Consider the following 23,365-nt stretch of genomic DNA (forward strand, 5'->3'; position numbering starts at 1 on the left):
CCATTTTATTTTATATAAAGGTATTTCTACTGACCTCTTCTCAATGGGTAATATATGTTGCTGTTTTTATAATAGTGATGATACTTTTCAAGGACCCAGGTGCATGAAGCTGCTCACATTTACAGCATGACAGGCTAGAATTTTTTATTGAATCTCTAAAAAGGAGAAGAAAGGGGAAATATTAAGTATCCCCCTAATGCTTTGTGTATACAAAAGTTACATTTTCCTTATATAAAACTGAAGGCTAAATACTGTACATTCATGTTCTCTATTCCCTGACACAAAATGCTGTTCCGCATTCCAAATTAGGCCAAAAAGAATGCTGTGGTGAGGTGTGTGTGTGTGGGGGAGGGGATATGTGTGCATACTTGCATGCAAGACAGTCTAAATAGATACTATCAAAATAATGAAGTGCATATATTCATCAGCTTATCAAATTGACATTCTGGGTCTAGCTCATCTAGGGGGAAAATGAAGTCATGTCCCAGGACAGTGCATTAACTATTTAAAATTCTAAGTTGGGGGGGGGGGGGTGAATTTGATATTGGTGGCAGTTTTCCACATTTTGAAGGTCAAAAAAGACACAGAAAAGGAAGTGGGGTTTTTATTCTTGTTTTGCCTTTATGCTTTTTCAAACAAATTTAAATTGTCCTTACCTGCACTATTATTTTTAAACTATTAATCATTTATAAATAGAGCAAGAGAAGCATGTCTTCCCTGACTCTGGAGGAATCAGTTTATTCTATTTTAAGCCCCATTTCAACATTTTACTCTTTTTCATGAGAGAGAGATAGAGAGAGAGGTTTAATATTAACTCATAATAATAAAAATAAAGTCACTTTATTTTTCTTTAGTGAAAATTGAGATCAGTTCCACCACTTATAAATAAAACCAATATTACATTTGTTTTCCTGGTTTTCTCTGTCTGAATAGGAAAAGAAATGAAAGAAAATCTCTCCTCCATTCGGGGTATCATTTTCTCCTTGGTTGATAATGACCTGTGTTTTGAGGGGTGATAACCCACTTTCTAGAGACTCTTTAATCATTTCACTTTTTTGATGCTTTAGGAAAATCTTTACAAATGTCAAGGTCTAGTTTCCATGGCAAATTTTCTGTGAGAAGGGCTCATTAGAGTAATTTATGGGGGGCTTGTATGACTTCAAAATGGGTCCAATAGGGACTAAACCAACACCATCAACTCATTTCATTTAGACCATTAAGCACATTAGGTGATGAGGATTTTGTCAGTTCCTCTCTAGCCAGATTAAACCAACAAATTAAAGATGAAGGATGCCCTTGCTGCCTGAGAAATCCCCAAGCTTCTTCATCAAAGCTCCCTCTGGGGCCCTGCTTTGCCCTATTGCCTTAAACCAACATGGAGCCCTCAGAAGCAGATCAGGGGCATGCTAATAACAACTGCCACTGATGAGCTCTGATTTATCTTTGTATAATTGTCTTCAATTAGAAACCACTAGGAACACATCATGGAACATTTATAAGTGAAAATAATGTTTCATTTAACAGGAAGCTTGAGTGAACGGGCTTAATTAAGGGGAGGAAAATTACTTTGTTCAAGTCTATAGGATGAACAGAATTTAACATGTGAAAAAAAAAGAGTTTACTAAATATTGGCATACAATGTAGTGTTTTCTTGAGAAGGATGGATTTATGAAACCACATGATTGTCTCACCACTGTGCTGTACACCTGAAACTAATACATCATAATATTGAATGTGAAAAAATGTAGAGTTGTTCCTATGCCAAATTGAAAAAGAACAACAATACTATATTGTCCCTTTTTGTCACAGTGCAATTGGTAGGAAGACAAAATTCAGTAAAATAAATAACGATTGTGTTGACAGTATGAACTGGAAATTCTTCCTTGTGCTAACAATGCTGATCTTCATTCCTGAACGAACGTTTCTGGAGTATTTGAAACAGATCTGCATACTGAGGAATACATGTGAATGCTATTTGGTCTCAGTCCCCAAAGAACTCACAGTTTGACAAATATTAAAAAGCAAAGCATCATAGTATGTTTTGATAAATGACAAAACTGCTCTGGGGACTCAGAGGATGCAGAGTCTCAATCAGCCTAGACATCTAAGGCAGGCAGCTATGTGTCCTCACCGTTGGCCAAGGGGGTCCTCACAGACCAAGCAAGCTCTGCAAAGGGCTTGGGTTTCATCTTGCAGGCAATGGGGAACCACTGAAGACTTTTGAACTAGGGATTTCCACTGGCAGATTTCTGCTTTAGGATGTTGATTTCAGTAACATTGGGGATAATTGATTGGAGCAAAAAAAGGCTGCAGGCATGAAGAATAGGAGGGAGGCTGCTAGAGTGAACCAAGGAGAGGTAGGGAAGGACTGGTTGATGCTCTCTGCCTGGGACCTTCATCTATGTTATCATTTAAACCCCACAGTGGCAAGCTGAGGCAGCTCATGTTCAGAGTAAGTAGGCTGCGATATCAACAGTGTCCAGTCCAAAATGAAAATATGAACTTGTTCAAAAAGCAGGGGCAGGGAAAATGCCATTAAAACTACTAAATGATACTAAAGCTTTTTTCTTTCTTCCATGGTCTCTCTCTTGACTTGTCATGATGTATTTTTATTTACTACGAAATGTCATTCCAAGTAAGTAAAAATTAAAATTTTAAGTTATTGACATGAAGTTCACCATTTATCTTTATATTGTGCAGTGCCAGATTTAAATGCAAATATAGGAGCATTTACTTATACACAGAATCACTGAAATTAGGCAATTCATATTCCATAGCCCATATATGCATATGTATTTCGTTCTTATCAGAGCGGTGAAAACACTGCACAAGCCTACTTCAACTATTTGTTTCCCTCTGCAAAATGCAAATATTCTACCAACATTCTCCTATTGAAGATAAAGAAAAACTGAAAAAAAAAATAGATCTGCCGTTTCCCATGTCTTTCCCTTTCCTTCTAGGTCATCATTTCCAGCATAAGTAGTTGGCCAACATAAGGGAGTAACCGTGAGTAAGAAAGGATATGATAATTATCATTCATGTTTTATAGACAGTCATTGCCTTATCCATTTAAAACAAGTTCTAGTTTGAAGGGAAAACATAGCCTTCTCGGTCTGTTGGTACTCCTGTCTATACTGCCATAAACTTAACACACCTACCTTGTACTGGCGTTTAGTCTTGCTGGACTCCCACAATACATCATGGGTCCTGCAGGACATAGCAAATGCAGCAAGGAAAGAGAGCATGCAAAGTGTGTATTTCTTCTCCACTCATGTACATGTTCCATTGTCTCATTGAATTTCACTTGCAAAAGTAGTCCAAAGGTAGAATTGTTGAGTTTCAAGATGGCAACAGTAGAGCATTAAACCAAGCTTGGGGCTCTCTGAGGATGGGGCAGTTTTAATTTTGGGAAGCCACAGGGCTCACTCCCATGAAGCCCACCCTGATAACATTATGTCAGTACATCGGAGGGGACTGAGAATAGAGAGGGCCTGTGACTTCATCCATGTTCCGCTGGGGCAGTGGGGAAGCTGTGATGATGTCTAAAAAATTATTTGGTGATACTTGTTATAGAATGGTAAGGCAGACTTTATCCAAGAGGGGCTACTACAATGTGGTTTTGTAGTAAGGGAGAGAGATTGGGCTCAACTCCCAATACAATAAGGAAAAGTGGGGATTTATAGCCAAGGAGTAAAGTGGATGGGAAATTACTAGGAGGGAGCATCAGGAGAAAAGGAGGATTTTGGCTAAACCAACCTAACAGGATTCTTGCTACACAGCCAGGGTGATTAGACACCTCCTGTGGGATGGTGGAGGATGAAGAGCCCCCTCAGATATCAGGAGTTATCAGATTCGGAGCGTGCAGGATTCTGGTTATACTGACTTAGAATGATTCTTGCTAAAACTGAACCCTAAGATTGGACCTAGTGAAAACGAGACCATAGAAGAGCCAAACAAAATTTTGATCAAGGCGGGAATCTTTGTCCTTGGAAAGAATTAACTCCCATCCTAAAGGCACAGAGCTTTTCTGCCGTTTTGAAAAGCTCTCACCACCAGGCAAGAGATGACAAAAAGTTCCAATCATGTCATCTAAAGGGAGTAGGTTTCAAAGGACATTTACAAGGGAGAATGGATAGGTAGATGCTTAGGATCTCAGAAGTGATTTTGGAGAAGATAAGCTTTTAAATATCTTAAGAACATTAATAGATCCTTAAATCCATGCATTTGTAAATGATTTTATGCATTTGACTGGAAGTGCATTTGTTTAGTGAGACCTCCCATTCGAATCCTCATTCTTTCACGAAGGAGGACTCCAGGACAAGCACAGCTGCCACGCGATGGGGAGATGGGGAGAACATGAGGCTGACCCAGCTGCTCAGTTTCAAATATCAGATATTAAATGTTGGGAAAAAAGTGCTATTTTAATGTAACATTTTTCCACTGCAATAAATATGAAAAGAAACAGATGTAATCAAGTAGACCAGTTTCCAGGAGTTGGGGCCGTGGGAAGACGGTCATAGAAGCAGATTGGCAGAGCCGTAGCTCCTCTGTGAATTATCAAGAGCATATCTGCCCGGTGAAAGCATAACTTTCATGAACACACACCCAGAGAGCCGATGTGTACTATATGAGGTCCCGGACTTACACAGAATGCATTAGGACTGCTACTTAGTACTGTAAGCCAAATGCCATTTTTTATTTTCCCTGTAAATATATGGCAATGTAAGTGCATGCAGGGCTCTGATGAGCTTAGCTATAATGGATGAGTTTTCATTCAGAAACAGCACAGTTCTTGCATCTGATTTGCAGTGGGCAGTGTGATTGGTATATTATGTTCCAGGGCTAATGCCTTCATTCACAGAACAAAGCAGGACTGAGCCCAGGTGGTGTCACCTGAGCTCCAGCAGCTAAGACTGGAGAACAAAAAGGATAATCAGCACTGGTTTTCTTTTTTTCTCTCTTTCTTCTCCCTCCATTCCTTCCTTCCTTTCTTTTTATTCCAATATTTTTTTTAATTCTACTTTAATTATTACTAGGAAGTAATTGAGGGGCATATTGCATATTGGAGAACCAGTTCAGGGAAAAGAGCAAAGTATATCAAACCATACCTCTATTTTTTTAGCTTTTTATTTTGAAATGCTTCTAGATTCATAGGAAGTTGCCAAGTGAAATACTTGGAGAAGTTTCCTGTAACTTCTCCCCATTCTCACAATAGAAGCATCAGGCATACCTACGTAGGACAGCATTAAAATCGGGAAATGTACATTGGTACAGTCCATAGATTTCCCCAGGTTTACATGCACTCATTTGTGTGTATGTGTTTGTGTGTTTCTATGCAATTTTATTGCATAAATAGCTTTGTGTAACCATCACCACAATCAACATACAGGACCACTTTATCATCACAGGCCCCTCATATTACCCCTTTATAACTGCATCTACTTTCCCTTAGCCCAGGCAAAAACTAATCTATTTTCTATAATTTTGCTATTTCAAGAATGTTCTTTATCTTTTGCAGTCAGCATAATTTCCTTGAGATCTCTCCAAGTTGTCACTGTCGTATATATCAATAACCCATTTCATTTTATTGCTGCATACATCTTTCTTGTATGGATGTATCAGCTTGTTTAACCATTCACCTGTTGCAAGACATTTGGTTGTTTCTAGTTGTTGGCAATTAGGAATAGACTGCTATGAACATTTGGACACCCATTAAACTGAACCTTCAAATTGTTTATAAAGCACTCTGCTCCAAAGGAAGTGATATAATACCATGAGAGTTGTTTATGAATATTGCATAGTTTCTGCTCTGTAAGGACACTAAAATTGAAATTTATTTTTAAAATCATATATTGGTATTCAAAGTCACAAAACAAAAGATCACTTTTCTCTTTCCTATGAAACAGAAGTGGTTATTTGCATAAATTCCATTAAATATATGAGGTGTCAGCTTCACATATATTAATGAAATCAATTTCAGTTCAGTTCAATACCATAATAGACAACACACTTATAAAACAAGAGCAAATCGGTGTGTTGTAGAGAAACAGAAGAGTGAGGTACACACACATATGCATATTCACAGGCACATATGCATAAACATACTTCATATTCACAGGCACATATGCATAAACATACACACACACACACACACACAGATGTATACACACACAATCACAAGAAGCTAGAAAAACATAAATGTGATGTCTCCTTTTGCCCAGAGATGCCTCTAAGGTGAAGGAGCTTGCTTCACAGATAGGATCCTAACAACAGGGACAATTCTGGAATATTCAATACAGAAGACTAAAACTTGGAACATCTAAGAACCTTAGTATAGATGCCACCTCTGTCAACCAACACACCAACTGCTCTTCTCCTGCCTGAGAAATTAGCTCTGAATGATCAGACTGCAAAACACAGTGGAGCTCTCTTTCCGCCACAGGATCAACAAATGAAGGGATCAGGTTAATCAAAAGTCTAACTTTGAGGTGCTGTGGAAGTCAGTAATATAACAATATAGAATGCATTTGGCACATAAACCACATGAACTCTTCAATTTTTGATAGTTTGAAGGCATTTGAGAATATTGTAAGATCTGAGTCATCAAGGCATAGTATTTCTGGTCATCTGCAATTGTAATTCACCACATTTCAATTCATGCAATGCTCACAGACAAAGGTATTTTGGCATTTATTGTCTAATGTGGCTGGCATTCAGAAACATTGCTTCAACTACAGTAAAATTCTGGCATATTGTATAAGCAGTTAAAAAAAATAATGCCTAGTCCTAGCCAGTTTTGCTCAGTAGTTATAGTGTAGACTCACGAACAGAAGGGTCTTGGGTTTAATTCTGGTCAAGGGCATGTGCCTCGATTATAGGCCGCATGCAGGAGGCAGCCAATTGATGTGTCTCTTTCACATCAATGTTTCTCTCTGTCTCTCCTCCTCCCTTTCACTCTCTCTAAAAAAATAAATGGAAAAAAAATACCCTTGGGTGAGAATTAACAAAAATACAAAAAACAAAAACCTAGCCCATCATGAGAAGTCTCCCAGAAAACTATGGAAGGGGATATAATGTGAGAATTTTCTAATTTATAATTCACCATTCGTTTCTTCTCCTGATATTAAATTATATATAGATATATAGACACATAGATATACAGATATATAATGTCTCTTATAATATAAGTACAGAAACTTGAATGCATGTATTTCCCATAGTAAGAGCTTGGCTTTTGTGTAGCTAGCATATTTTGGGTGATTGAGCCTAGGGCTTAATTCTTTGTGTTTGCTGGAAACTGGAGTATGTATTTTGAAGGAACACAAACAAAACAGAATTCATGTTAATTCTCCCTCGTTTAGCTCTAGCTGGCCAGCTCACAAACCCGACAGTGTGGTGTGTTTTGTGATAAACATTGGAACCATGTGTATCCAGGCTACAGTGTGGGAGCTGGTACCTCTCTGCGGTATCAGTCGTCTGCATAATTTGTCCAACTCCAACGAAATTAGTTTAGAATGTGAATTTCCTCTGCCTCAAACCAAAAAGAGAATTCATAATAGCACTTTTGGTCTGATTTGTTTTCTCCCAAGGTTTTGAAAATAACAAGTTGTCTTTAAGCTTTTACTAAGGCAAGACCGGTGTCAGTTGCAAGGAGAAGCATCCTGTGTGGGACAGACTGGAAAACTTACACTGTCAAAGAGCATCATCTTTCCTTGATGAGACAGCCTTTCTTTTTCTTCCCCAGTTCAGTATGGGAAAATGGACAATTTCAACTCCACAAAGCCTGTACCATATTTTCATGATAATATTTATTGGCCCCAAACACAGACATGTTGAATTCCATGTTGTTGACTTATTGGACTTCCTCTCCTCTGAGCTGGCTGTGCTCTCTCAGGCCTCTGTTCCTCTTCTTGTGATAACAATAGCTTACTCCCCCCCCCCCACCCACCCACCACCACCACCACCACCACTGTAAAGCCTCATATGTTCCCAGCACTGTTGTTTGGGTTTTATATACATTACAGTCTTGACTTTCACATGATTCCCAGGAGGATCATTCACATGATTCTAGTTATATCCACAATTTCCAATTAGGGAAACTGAGGCTTGGAGAAAAGTATGTGATGTGCTCAAGGTCCCATGGCCTGGTGTGCAGGAATACCTTGAATGCAGCTCTTCTTTTTTTATAAATATATTTTATTGATTTATTACAGTGAGGAAGAAAGAGGGATAGAGGGTTAGAAACATCGATGAGAGAGAAACATCGACCAGCTGCCTCTTGCACACCCGCTACTGGGGATGTGCCCGCAACCAAGGTACATGCCCTTGACCAGAATCGAACCTGGGACCCTTCAGTCCGCAGGCCAATGCTCCATCCATTGAGCCAAACCGGTTTCAGCTGCAGCTCTTCTTGCCATGATCCTCCAGTACTGTGCGCTTTCCTACCCACATCCTGATTAGACTGCAGTCACAGGTAGCTCGCTCTGGGTCTCTCTGCTCTGGATACGAAAAGTCAAGGGAGCTGTCACCAAGAGTTTGTGGTGAGCATGTCTTACCATTTTCTCCAGGACTGGTTGTGACCAACAGCCTAGCCATAGAATCCACCTTGCCTAGGTATTTTCTTAAGGTCCGCTCTTCCCATTGCCTCATATCTGTCCCCTTTTGACCCTCCCACAATGGCCTTCAGTGTACCCCTAGGGATGAAATAGATTAGCATAAGCCATAATCTATAAACCATATAATAATCCTATCTAATAAAGAGGGAATGTGCTAATGGACCCTCATGCTGTCGCAAAGATGGTAGTGCCCACAGCCAGTAAGGAGGGAATATGCTAATTGGCTGCCACACCCTCAAAGATGGAGGCACCCACAGCCACAAGATGGTGGCGCCTAGTCCCCTCAGCCCCTCCAGGGCGGCAGGCGCGAGGCAAGGCCAGGCCCGCTGGGCCCAGCTGCTCCACACGCCTGCCTCCAGAGTCCCCCAGTCCCGTCAGCCCCCGAGCCATCCAGGGCGGCCTGATGTGCAGACAAGCCTCGGATGGTGGCTGCCAAGCCGCCCAGGGCCGCCTGAGGCTCAGGTAACCAGGGCTGGCCGAGGCTTTTGCTGCTGGCAGTGGCAGCAGCAGAGGTGTGATGGGGGCATCACCTTCCCCTCATCGCTGGGTCACTTCCTGCCCCTGAGGGCTCCTGGACTGTGAGATGGGGCAGGCTGGGCTGAGGGACCCCCCCCTCCAGTGTATGAATTTTCATGCACCGGGCCTCTACTATGTAATAAAATAGGAAGCAAATTCATACTTGGTCAGAAGGTACCAGTCCCTGATCACCTGATAAGTCACTTGAGATAAACTAATTTATTTAATCTTCCAAATGCCTGCATCATATAGTACATTTCTTATGTGTAAGTTGCACTTTCTACTCTATTTTTGTTTTTGAGAACTACCCATGTTGATATATATATGTAGTATCTGGCTAACTTACGTAAGAAATAAGACGAGCCCCCAAATTCAGGGGTCCTGGTAGAACACAAAACATACTCAGGAGCCAGGCAACAAGACAAATATCTTTACTTCTACGTAGGAGGGTGCGCAACACATGGTCCGGAAACACGCTCACACTGAGCAGGCGGTCTGCTTGGCATTTTAATCCTGACGCACGTTACCTGCCCCTCACTCTTGATTGGAGCTCAGGCTCTCAGTCTTTCTTAATTGGCTAGTTTGAAGGGAGGGGTTGGCCTTTGCAGTTTCAAGATGTTGGCCCCCAGGGGAGCTGCAAGCCATGCGGCCAACATGGCAGCTGCCAAATTACACAGTCCAAAATGGTGGCTGTCTAAACTGTTCTTTGACAGAAAAGATGACTTGTTTATTCTCACACTTATTTTAACTGATGAATAATTTAATCTAGATGTGCGTCATATATGATATGTAATCATATCAGTATATGTTTCTACTTCCCTATTGCTGATCACTTAGGTTGTTCCATTGTTTTGTTACTGTGGACATAAAGGCATGAACAGTTCTGTACAGTCTCCTGGGCTCAGGTACATGGGTTTCCCTGGAGGCTCTACCCAGAGAAGACTGCTGGGTGGTTGGGTATTTGCATGTAAGACATTGCCAGGCATTGTCTCATAGCTCACCCAAGAGTTTCCTGAATTTACTCCCCGATGTACAATGTATGACAATTCTTATTTCCCTACCCCCTCCCAACATTGTGTACTGTCAGACTTCCTAATTGTTAGACAGCCTAGAGTACAAAGAGGTATCTCATGGCTAATTTTCATTCCTCCAATTCCTAATAGGGTTGAGTATTTTTTTAATGTGTTCAGTCACCATCCCTTATTGGTTTTTCTATGCCTCAGCTATACATATATTTGTTGACCTCTCTTCTATTTGATCTCTTAATCTCTGTCTTATTACTTTGTAAGAGTTCTTTGTATGTTCTGAAAACGAACTCTTTGTAGGTTAATTGCATTGCAAATAGCTTCTCCTAGGATGTGACTTGTTTTACAACTTGATTTCTGGTGTTTATGTTTTAGTTTTTATCACCTAGGAGTTTACTTTTGATGCAGCCAACTGTGTGGATAGAATGGCAGTTGAGAAAGTGGCCTCTAGTACCAAATGGCAGGATCAGAATTCTGGCTCTACTACTTGCTAGCTCTGCAATCCCCAGCAAGTTCCTTAACATATTTTACCTCAGTTTCATTATCTGTAAAATGGGAATGTATTACTTCTCTTAAAAGACTTGGCAAGAAGATCATCTACCATATTGCCTGATATAAAGTGAGAGTTATGTAAGTATTAGCTACTAAAATTGGCCCTTTTCATATTTTGTTTTTGAAACTCTTTCTTAACATCACTGATTTACGTACATATTTAGGTATATAGTTAAAGGTTAATGTTACTTATGATAGTCTTTGTTATACATTTTTTCTCATAATATTTGGATTCTGAAACTTAAACATAGTTATGATTAAATACATTTGGAATGATCTAAATTACGTTGATATATTTCAGTACAATGACTTCTATTTCAATAAATAGCATTTTGGAATGAAAGCCAACTTTATTTCTTGAAATGGAACATGCATGTAGTTACAACAGCTTCAAAAATGACTTTTATGTTATAGTAAATTGGATAATATTATTGGGAGAAAGTTCTTCATGAGTAATTCCTAAACACCTGAAATAAGAGGGTTGGAGACACAGGCATAATCCATGTTCATTGAATGCATAAATAGCCTGTTTGCTTTTTAAAAAGCACCCACCTCAGAGCAGTTTTAAGAGAAGGGATTAATGCATAAACTATGCAATTGCATAGAATCCCCTAACAGACAGAGTAAAGTGTACATTCAGAGGAAATAAAATCCAAACCAGGTCTCTCTTGGGACTTCCATTTTCTGTGATCATTCATACTTTTAATGCATTTTAACTGCACCAACGGAATCAGGAAACTATTTATGTGATTAATGTTCTTTGACTGCCCCAAAGGAATGCCCTTCTGCTTGGAGAGAATAGTTTTTTAGTCACTGCCAATGGTATTTTCTAATTGTAATAAAAAAAAAATGCTTCTTCTTTCTTCTGTTGCATCTTAAAATAGAAACACTTTTGAAAGACATGAACAAAAAGTAAGTATTATGAAATCACCCATTATTGTCGATGAGGCTAAATCTCTGAGGATGGGTACAAGACATCTCCCAGCTCAATGTGTGGAAATGAAGAGAGAGAAGCAAGAAATACCTTATAAATATAAATGATGGCACTTTTAAAGTATATATATATATATATATATATATATATATATATATATATACTTTTATTGATTTCAGAGAGGAAAGGAGAGGGAGAGAGAAATAGAAACATCAATGATGAGAGAGAATCATTGATCAGATGCCCCTTATTGGGGATTGAGCAGGCAAACTAGGCATGTACCATGACTTCTTGGTTCATAGATCGGTGCTCAACCACTGAGCCACGCTGGCAGGTGATGGCACATTTCTCTATTATTCAGTGTGACATTTATTCTACGGAAACAACCTTCCAACAGCAGAGTTTTAACGAACATTGGTTTGTTTCTTACCCATGCTTTGTCTTGTATGGGTTGGCGGAGATCTTTCTTTCACATGGTTACTGAGGGATCCATCTCAACACAGGGCTTAACAGGGAATGAGAGCATGAAGATCGCATTCCTGCCTTTCTCTGCCTGGAGCAGGAGATGGCACTTGTCCCTTCTTCTCACAGACTTTCACATGGCTCCGTCTCTGTGCAAGGGGGCAGGAAGTGTGGTCTTCATTGTGCTTGCAGAGAGAGAAGTGTGGGACTTCGGTGAGCCCTGGGAGAAGCTTCCAGTGACTGGCTCACTCTTACTGCATTGGGTGGGAACTAACCTTAGTGTGTTTCTCTCTATAGCTGTCACTTAGGAGGTAGGAATGTGAGTTTTGGAGTTGAACCGATTAGTTTAATCCCCTACTGAGTTCCTTAAGATCCCTGTGGTCAAGTTAGTTAGCATCAATAAGCCTGTTATTCTCCATCTGCCAAAATAAATGTGTGATTGTTGTGAATTAGCAGAGACGTGGTATACAGTAAGTACTGACAAAAGGGCTGCACTGATAAAAGAAATGTAGTAGCCAAAACCGGTTTGGCTCAGTGGATAGAGCGTCGGCCTGCGGACTGAAAGGTCCCAGGTTCGATTCCGGTCAGGGCATGTACCTTGGTTGCGGGCACATCCCCAGTAGGGGGTGTGCAAGAGGCAGCTGATCGATGATTCTCTCTCATTGATGTTTCTAACTCTCTATCCCTCTCTCTTCCTCTCTGTAAAAAATCAATTAAAAAAAAAATATATATATATATATATATATATATATATATATATATATATATATATATATATATATAAAGAAATGTAGTAGTAAATCCTGGAGGATATAACAGAACATTTTTATTGTATCAGAAAAATAATGTCAGTTTCCTGGGACTGCCATTAACACATCACCGCAATTGTGAGGCTTAAAACAAAAGGAACTTATTCTCTCCAAGTTTGAGGGGGAGGAGAAGTTCAAAGTCAAGGTGTGTCTGCAGGGCTGTGAACCCTATGAAGGCTCCAGAGAAGGATCCTTTCTTATCTCTTCATGGTCCCCATGGCTCCAGGCATTCCTTGGCTTGTGGAGGCCTAACTCCAATCTCTACTTCCATCCTCCCTGGCCTTCTCTGTGTCTCTCTCCTCTTCTATCTCTCATAAGGACACTTATCATTGGATTCAGGACTATCTCATCCAAAGTTCTTTAATTACATCTGCAAAACCGTTTTTTCCAGTAACGATTCTTCATTTCTAGGGATTTGATGTGGACATATCTATGAGGAGAGTGAGACATCATTCCGAAAATATGGAAGTATTTTCTACTATATTAGCATCACCTATTAAATGAACATGCTCTGCAGTTTTTAAAATATTGATTATAGGATGACAATTCTGTTTTAAGTGTTAAGCTTTGTAGATAGATGGTACTGCTATATAATGTTACATCTTTTTAATGCAAAAAAAAAGTTGCACTGGACTGACTTTGTAATGTTATCATTTCATGTATTTAATGTCTATAGCTCTCATCATTGTAAAACCATTTTCAAGTTTGCTCACATGCATTGGCTTCAGAGCAATATACCCTGTAAAAGTTGTATGTCTCTTAAGGGATTACTCATGTATTCATTTATATCAATCATGGGTTTTCTGAACCCTGATTTATGCCATAATTTATTTTTCCTCCTGTAAATGTATTCAAAAGTCATCTCCTAGGTATAGATTAGAGTTCTAAAATCCACTTGCTGTTGGGACACTGATGAGCTATTCATGGAGGCTACTTGATCAGAGTAAAAGATGCAGTGAAATAAGTGTAGAAAATCATTCTGGAAGTGATGCCTGTCAGTGATTGGCATCTAGATTTCTCAATTATTAACATATTAAATGGGGCATATTGGAAGTACTTGTGTATATAATGAATTTATTATATTTAGACATTTTAAACTTATGCATATATTTAATAAAGCATTCAAAATGAATCTATGTTGTCTACATAGTTGCATTCTGCACAATATCTTTGGTATATTATGCATATGAACATATGCATACTGGGGTCATTTTATAAAATGAATGTATACAGTGAGAATTTGGGAACTGCATATTCAATTGGTGGTAAAGTGTTATAATTTTTAAATTACTTAATGTAAACTATAATAATCAGCTTAAAGGAACAGTTCACCTGATATGTCTACAAGAAGGTATAGGTTTATTTTATCATCCTTATAATGAAAAAGAGGAGTGTTATTTCTTTTTTAAACTGCCTCACAAAGTCTACATGAAACTTTTCAGACTTGTATTTTAAAAGCACTAAAATTGGGTTGAACTGCATGTATATAAAAACTATTATAAGGAACAAGTGTAATATGTTTGGCTTTGTGAAAATTGAGCTGTTCTTTTGAAAATCACTGGACAATATCCATTTATAATCTGCTAATACCTGTGAATCAAAAGAGGTGTACATCAAATGGATTAAAGTTAAGGTTGTATCAAAATGAGGTCTCTTTTTTCAGTAAGAAATTAAAGCAAGTGCCAGGGAGCCACCATTACTACCCTAATGCCTTTGTGTCTTGTGGTGTAGGGTCCTTTTGTTTCTAATCCATGCATTATACCTATGTGTTCTCTTTCTTACAGTTCAGCAGAAGAGCAGTTTCACTGGCAGTCACAAGGTAAAGTAAGCTTTCTTTGTTAAAAAAAATACATTTTTATTGATTTATTGATTTCAGAGAGGAAGGAAGAGGGAGAGAGAGAGAAAAAAAAATCATTGATGAGAGAGGATCATTGATTGGCTGCCTCCTGCATGCCCCACACCAGGGATCAAGCCTACAACCCAGGCATATGCCTTGATGAGAATTGAACTATGACCTCCTGGTTCATAGGTCAATGCTCAACCACTGAGTCAGGTCAGTTGGGCCAAGTATGCCTTCTTGATGAACACTTATTACATGTGTCTCTATTGATTAATTTCCTTGTGAACTTTAAGAAGAGACTTATGAAAATGAACATGACAACAACATAACACTAAAATTAAATGAAGTTGTTGTGATAGCTCACACTTTCATGGGACCTAAGTTCTCACAATTCCCTAGTCACTTTCTGTCCTTCATGTGCACATGGAATTGGGGGAGGGTGAGTTTAGCTTTTAACACTGATTGACTGAAGATTACACTATGATACTGAGTGAGAACTTCATAGAGGTCATATGTTCATTTAGGGTACTTTGATTTTTAAGTGATTGCCTTAAGCTTTAATATCATCTCATGTTTATGACTTTAAAATACTACAATTTCAGATGGTCAAAAAGATATCGAAGATGAACTCACAACAGGTCTGGAGCTGGTGGACTCCTGTATTAGATCGCTGCAGGAATCTGGAATACTTGACCCACAGGATTATTCCACAAGTGAAAGTAAGTCAAGTGACAATTATATTCGAAGACAATTAAAATAATATCATGCCATTATTTTTCTAATATAATTAATATTATGAGACATATCGAATAGGACTTCTAGATATGTTTATACTTATTTTATGTATTTCGCTTCTCTCTCATCTACTTCCTTCCCACATTACCCCTCCCCAACTCACATGAGATTGTAAATGCTCTTAAATCAGTAATTGGCATCTAATGTTTTCACCAATTACTGATGTAATGATTATTTTCACCAATTACTGATGTAATGGTGATTCTCAACAATTCTCTGATAACCATTTTAGCCTCTAGACCAGCACATTGTATGAACACATCATTTTTTGTGTTTAATCAACTCAGTGTCTGCTTTAAAATTAATTGACAATGCTTTACTCCTACAGATTATTGTTGGTAGAGATTATAAGCCATATAGCAATTATATAACAAAATAAGAAAGCGGGTGCAATATATGCTACTGTTTAAGTGTAATACACTTTTTACAATTCTATATTTAGCAATTTTATATTGCTGTATTAATCTCAATAGAGTATTTAAAGATTTCTTTACCTCCACTTAATTACATATTTTTCAACCAGAGTGGTTGAGATGTAAAATAAAAGTGCTGAATTGAAATGAGCCTCACATTAATAAATCATAAAATTATCTTAACTTATTTCAATAAAATCCTATAAAAAGCTAAAAATTAAATCATTAAAACTTACATTATCTTGATAATTTCTACATTAGAAATCAGTGGAGCATTTTATTCCTTAATTTATAAAAATAAAATTTCCTTGAATATTCATCAAGGTTTGCCATAGAAAAGGAAGAAGATATAAGAATAAAATAGTATAGTGATCTTGAAACCATTTAACTTACATGTTAGTTTATTTTCTCTATAATCTTTCTAATTCCACTACTCTTAGGGCAGTATCATCATGAATATCCAGATTTATTTAAATCCATCCCCTCAATAAAGCTCCTAAAGTAAGATGCATGATTTGTAATATCCTTGTTCTCTCTATTTGGTATTTTTTAAAATGTAGGATTGTTATCTCTTCTCTCTGAGTCAATATTTCCTTTGTACGGGCAGTTGTACTTAAAATATATTTAATTAATATTTGATGTACTCAAACTCCCCCTTTATTAGAGAGTAAGGAAAGCAGAGATAAAATAGTGTATCTTGGGATTATATTGGATATCTCATTTTTGACATTAAATAATAAACATTTTATTATGAGGTTAGGAGAGGGGATAAGTTTTAATACATGGAGAGTATATAAAAATAAGAAAGAGTAAAATTAAAATGAGATAAACCGACTCTACCAATCTAGCTCTACATGTAAGCACAATGGGTTTCTTTGAAAAGAATAAAAATTCAAGTTTGTAGTAAACAAAGATAAAATATTGATGTGATGTTTATGAGACACTAATATTAATGAAGTAAATGTTGAAATTAAAGGAACAGATACACTAGTGATGGCACATACAAAGAACACACAGAGTGGAATTGAGAAACAAATGTGAGATGAAGTGGAATTTCATGCAGAAGCACTAAGCATGGTCAAAAGGAATTGCCAAGTGAAAACAACTTATAAAGATGTGATAAACTCATAATAAAATCTAGTGAACATACATGCACCAAACTATATAGCATCTGAATATTAAAACAAAAAATATTAAAATGATAAAATTGATGAAAAATATTATGACTATATCAATGCCTGTTTATCAACTAGACTGAATACTAGAGGAAAAATCCACAGAAATCCGGAACAAATAATAAAATAACTTACATTTGCTGAATGGTAATATACATTTGTTATATATGCCCAAGGAATAATTATAAATATTGATCTGAACTATATGGTAAAGACAATCCTATACATTAAAAAGTATAGTCCTAGCCAGTTTGGTCAGTGGATAGAGCGTTGGCCTGCAGACTGAAAAGTTTCAGGTTCTATTCTGGTCAAGGGCACCTGCTGGGATTGTGGGCTCAATCCCCAGTAGGGGGCATGCATGAGGCAGCCAGTCAATGATTCTCTCTCATCATTGATGTTTCTATCTCTCTCTCCTTCCCCTTTCCTCTCTGAAATCAATTTTAAAAAGCATAGAAAGGTCACATTTTTAATAATAATTCAGTAAAATTGAATAACAAAAAATAAGCAAAAATCCTATCTAATAAAAGAGCAATATGCAAATTGACCATACCTCTGCTACACCCACAAGCCACACCCATCAACCAATCAGGAGTGAGTATGCAAATTAACCCAACCAACATGGCTGCAGCCACAGAGAAAGCAGGAGGCTTGGGTTTCCCTGGCAATGGAGGAAGCCAAGCTTTCCTCCAGCCCTGGCCAGCCCATGCCTCCGCTCAAGGCTACAAAGTTTCAATTATAGAAGATAAATAAATCCCAGGTACCAGGGCCTCCACTTGGGTCGCCGGGGGCATGGCCGGCCTGCAAACCACCACAGGCCCCTCACCCAGGCCGCCCCACACCCCAAGGGAACCCCCAACCTGATCCAGGACACCCTTCAGGGCAAACCACCCGGCCCCCAGCCATGCACCAGGCCTCTATCCTATCTAATCCTATCTAATAAAAGAATAACATGCAAATTGACCATCACTCCAACACACGCAATGGCTGCCCCCATGTGATCAAAGATGACTGCCCCCAGGTGGACACAAGATGGCCACCACAAGATGGCCAGCAGAGCAGGGCAGTTGGGAGGGACCAGGCATGCAAGGAAGGGCAGTTGGGAGTGATCAAGCCTGCAGGGGAGGGCAGTTAGGGGTGACCAGGCCAGCAGAGGAGGGAAGTTGGGGGGTGACCGGGCCTGCGGGAAAGGTCAGTTTGGGGGGACCCAGGCCTGCAGGGGAGAGCAGTTGGGGGTGACCAGGCCTCCAGGGGAGGGCAGTTAGGGGTGACCACGCCTGCAGGGGAGGCAGTTAGGAGTGACCAGGTCTTCAGGGGAGGGCAGTTAGGGGCAAACAGGCTGGCAAGGGAGCAGTTAGGCAGCAATCAGGCTGGTAGGGGAGTGGTTAGGGGGTGATCAGGCTGGCAGGCAGAAGTGGTTAGGGGCAATCAGGAAGGCAGGCAGGCGAGGAGTTGGGAGACAGCAGTCCTGGATTGTGAGAGGGATGTCCGACTGCCCAGGTAGGATCGGGCCTAATGGGCAGTCGGACATTTCTCTAGGGGTCCCAGATTGGAGAGGGTACAGGCTGGGCTGAGGGACAGACACCCCCGTGCACGAATTTTGTGCACCAGGCCTCTGGTATAATTATATTAAAATTAAGAACCAGGCTTTTGGATCTACTGAAACAAATTTGGTCACTGCTGGATTTTTGTTTTTCAGAAAGATTAGTTATTATGTACTGAATTAGCTGTCTGAAAACGCTTAGGATTTTAGTTGATTGTCCTTTTTATAAGCCTATACTTCCTTGTTTGAAGATAGAAACAAGGCAAACACAATAACAACCAAAGAAAGAAACAGGTGGTGGAAGTGCCACCTAAAAGTTTTATGCCAAAGGCTCTGAACCACAGTGAAATGTGAAATATTGTTGTTCTTAACATTTTCAGAGTCAGTTGAGAAGAATTAATTGAGTAAAATTTAGGAAATTAATTTTAAAGTATTGAGTGAATAACTAACATTTTGGGTATTAACTGTTGCTAATTTTAAGTACTTATCAAATAAAATCCCAGTTTTTGTTTGTATCTGTATCAAAGTTCAGAATGGAAATAGATTCTTCTCAAAAGAGTTGAACTGAAGGGAATTTGAGGTACTATTTACAAAGATTAATGGAATAAATGATGCCTGCTGAGGTTCACAGGGAACAGCAACAGACTGAAACCCTTGCCACCCTCAGTCCTGAAGGAAAGTGTAGGGAATAGTACCAGCAGAGTCAAGAGGCATGGCAGGAGCAGAGGAATAAATAGGACCTCTTTCCCCTCTCGCTTTCTCCTGCCCTTCCTGTGCGTCCTAATAGCCAAATCCAATCAGAAAACAAATAGAAGTGACTCTTGTGACACAGTCTATATGGTGCAAAGGGAAGAGAATGAATATGGGGAGCAAAGAAAATAGTCAGCAGAACATTCTGCAAAAGGCTAGAAGATACCATGTTTATATTCTTTTTTATTGATTTTTATTTTCATTTTTTTAAATTTTATTTTATTGTTTAAAGTATTACAAATAGTAGTACATATGTCTCCTTTTTTTCCCCATTGACTTTCCCCCGGTCTCCTCTACCCCACCGCACATGCCCTCACCCCACCCCACCCCCAGTATCTTGAGTCCATTGTCCATTGGTTATGCTTATATGCATGCATACAAGTCCTTCGGTTCATCTCTTACCTCCCCCTGCAACCCTCCCCAGCCTTCCTGCTGTAATTTGACAGTCTGTTCGATGCTTCTCTGCCTCTGTATCTATCTTTTTGTTCATCAGGTTATAATTTTCTTTATTATCCATAAATGAGTGATATCATGTGGTATTCTTGTCATTTGCAGCAGCATGGATGGAACTGGAGAGCATTATACTAAGTGAAATAAGCCAGTCAGTGAAAGAAAAATACCATGTTTATATTCTTGATATATAAATTCAACACATAGACATGTTGTGGCTCTATGACACATTTCATCTAGTATTATGAGCCCATCAGATTCTGCTAGTCCCTTGATTTTGTGATTATCCAATCAATGGATTCATTAGCTAGAACAGATATGAAATAGCTAATGCGAAACTGGATCTGGCACACTGCCCTTGAGAGCCAGCCTCTTAGTCCTAACTCAAAAAAGACAACAACACTAAATACAGTCTAAAAGCGGCTTGGAACAGTTCTAAGTGGCAACCAATCTCAACTCCTAAGTGCATAGTACTTAATTTGTTGTTTTTAAAAGCTTTTTCCATATTTCTTTCCAAGGTCTGATTAAAATAAAATTTGAGTCTTAGTCAGCCCATCTTCTTGACCCTCAGACTAGCAATAACTGCTCTACTGTACTGACTATAGTGTCATACAGTTAACAGTGTTTCTCAACACGTGGCATTTTTTAAAAAGTGTCATCCATCCATCCTAAACAGTATGCAAATCATGTATACAACCTTAGCCACTGCCACTATGTTGTGACCGCCAGCTGTGTAATTTCAATTCCAGCAAATATATGTCACATAGTCACTAGGAAAATTGCTGTTGCTTTTCTGGGGGGAAAAATGTTACTGACAGAAGCTCGGGGCCATTAGCATCTCACATAATGTACAGCTTGACCCAAACTGCTAGGGACAAGCTACCCTATTTAATCCATGCAGCCTTCGAGAAATAAACTCAGAGAGAGAGGGGTGATTATACCAGCCAAAAAGTAACAAAAATATGTCAGTCAAAATCAGAAATTGAATGGACAACTTGGGGAAAAAAAGGACTTATATGTTTATAGGAATTGCTAATTGCTTTAAATACTATATTTTGAAATAGTAATTATTTCTGTTTGTAGCAAATTAAAGTTCCACCATATCCTAGAAAATACCAGCATCTAGTAGCAAGAAAATTTTAGGAGCTTAATATATCCTGAGTGTTATGGCAAAGCATGGAATGTTATCTTAGTCTGAGTTTTCAAATCAGAATATATTCAAAAATCAAGAATCAATCATAGAAGGTACCATCCTGAGAAGGTGAAATCCAAATAAAACAGTCATATGTAGTTTGACAAAATGAATATATCATGTACTCTTGATTTATAGTCGGTCATTTTCATTTAGTTACTGTGAATACACTTAATTCTGTGTAGTGAGATAATTGTTGGGAGATCGTGTTATTAAAATGCTTTAAGATATAATTCCATATATTCTTACACAATAATAATAAAGGTAAGAGACATCCTTATAAGGTGAATATTTGCATAATTCCAGGGAAGCCTGGCACCAAATGATGCTAAAGTGGTTTAGGAGGGTAAGGTTTTTATAATAATTAAGCAAATCAAAATGAGAAATATATTGTTATGTGACTCACATTATTAATGTCATGCTCAGGGAAAGAGGACTTACCGACTTGTTTGATTTTCTATTGTGGTGGCAGCTAAATGCTTAGTTAGACCTGAGAGGGTGGAGAGCCTCTGGGTGGGGGCACAGGTGGCCTAACCTCCCCTTGGAGCCAGGAGACTTGGATTCAGGTCCTACTGCTGCCTCACTTCACCAATGGTTGAGTATTGTCACTGGGACTCTGGAGACCCTGAGTCATTTCCTGGAAGCATCTATTCAAGTTAGGTGAGTTTATCCTCAGATTGTTCATTCCCCGTGAAATCATATCATCATATGCCTTATGGCCCAAGTTTTGAAATACTAATGAGACAGTCTCCTTTCCAGAAGATCATTATTGTTCCAAGTTTTTAGATACCAAATTCGCTCACACCCACTTCCGCCCACTTCTAGAGCCCATGGGAAGCCAGCAGTTGCAGAAAAGGAAGGTGTGATCAAAAGTCAAGGAAAAACCCAGGTGTCACATATGGTGTCATTCTGTCTCTAAGGAGCTATAATCTTTCTTTCCAGATACTGTCACTACCTATTTTTTTTTTTTTTAGCTAATGTTCAATTTATTTTTCTTTGATATTCTTCTAACACATAGGTGTTTAAGAAGCATGTTAGACCTTCTCCAAAGAGGTCACCAGCTCAGAGTCAAACCTAGGAATCAAAGGGATAGGCAAAGACATAAACTACCAAATGCTCCTTAAGCAAGAGAGAACAATGTAGAGTTCTCATTAAAAACATCACTCTCAGGGTCTTCTGGGGTCAAGTAAAAAGTTAGCACCTGGTGGAAATTTCTAATGAAAATATAATTGGGTTTTGAATTATCAAGGTACCATAGATGCCCACAACTTTAATATGAGCACCAGGTGCAAGCTGGTGAAACCGAGGACAGTATCAGAACTGGTATGAGCATGAGAAAAAGTAGAGGCTGAAAGCCCTCATTAGAAAATCAGAATAAGCAGACTTTCCGCCAGAGACAGCGGAAGGCGAGGTCTCCTGGTAACACCTTATGGAGATGTGTTGTGGGATCTCTCAGAAGTTAAAACACTAAAACTACCTCTGATCAAATAATAAGTCACTTCCACAGCAACTGATATAAGCAAATCTTAATATAATGAGGCTTTATTATATCACTATAGGCCCAGGTAGGTGTTATAGTCACTCATTTTTTTACATATGTGTATTAAACACTTATTAACAGTGGCACAGAGACTCTGCCTTGTGTTCTTTACACTCTAGTCAGGGAATTCTGAAATCAAGCCATCTAAATACTGTAATTTCAGGTGGATGCTCACTGCAAGCAATGCCAAAGCCTGGGTACTTGGAAATCCTAGGGTACCCCGAGACCCTCTCAGGGGCTCTGAAAAGGCACCAGTTTTCACAATAATCCTCCAATGTTATTTGCCGTATCCATGCTCACCCACACACAGTGAGAGTTAGGGTGAGAAGGAGGGTCTCACAGGATGAGAGCCCCACAGGGAATAAAAGCATCATTGTTCAAAGGGCTCATGGAGGGTGTTTGATGTATCCTCTTGTTTTAAATATTTTCCAGTGTTTATACACTCAGTAGCATTCTTTATCACCCATAGAAATAAAAGCTCTCTGGGGTCCTCGGTGATTCTCAAGAGTGTGAAAGTTCATGAGACCGGAAAGTTTGAGAGCCTCTCTAGTTTTGAGAGAATGATCAAAGGGCCAGGAAAGTCTTCCACTGTGAGAAGGTGTTTGATCAGGGACCTGAGTAAATTGCACAAGCAGGCCATGTGGGTATCTAAGGAAGAGAATTCCAGCAAATCCAAAGCTGGTTTTAATGCTGGTGTTAAGTCCACCAATAAAGTAGAGTGTTGTCAGGATAGAGCTTTTAAATCTAGTTTTCTTCT

The 23,365-nt window shown here is 38.9% G+C and overlaps 1 protein-coding gene across 1 annotated transcript in view; it reads left to right on the forward strand.

Moving 5' to 3' along the window:
• CTNND2 (catenin delta 2) overlaps nt 1–23,365 on the forward strand; it is a 664,153-nt gene that overhangs the window by 287,985 nt on the left and 352,803 nt on the right. Inside the window, exons 5-6 of the mRNA XM_054714357.1 lie at nt 14,698–14,732; nt 15,356–15,472. Of these exons, the coding sequence (XP_054570332.1) occupies nt 14,698–14,732; nt 15,356–15,472 (152 nt within the window). The remainder of the gene's footprint in view (nt 1–14,697; nt 14,733–15,355; nt 15,473–23,365) is intronic.

Source organism: Eptesicus fuscus, chromosome 4 (genome assembly GCF_027574615.1).
Source record: "Eptesicus fuscus isolate TK198812 chromosome 4, DD_ASM_mEF_20220401, whole genome shotgun sequence".
Classification (NCBI taxonomy): Eukaryota; Metazoa; Chordata; class Mammalia; order Chiroptera; family Vespertilionidae; genus Eptesicus; species Eptesicus fuscus.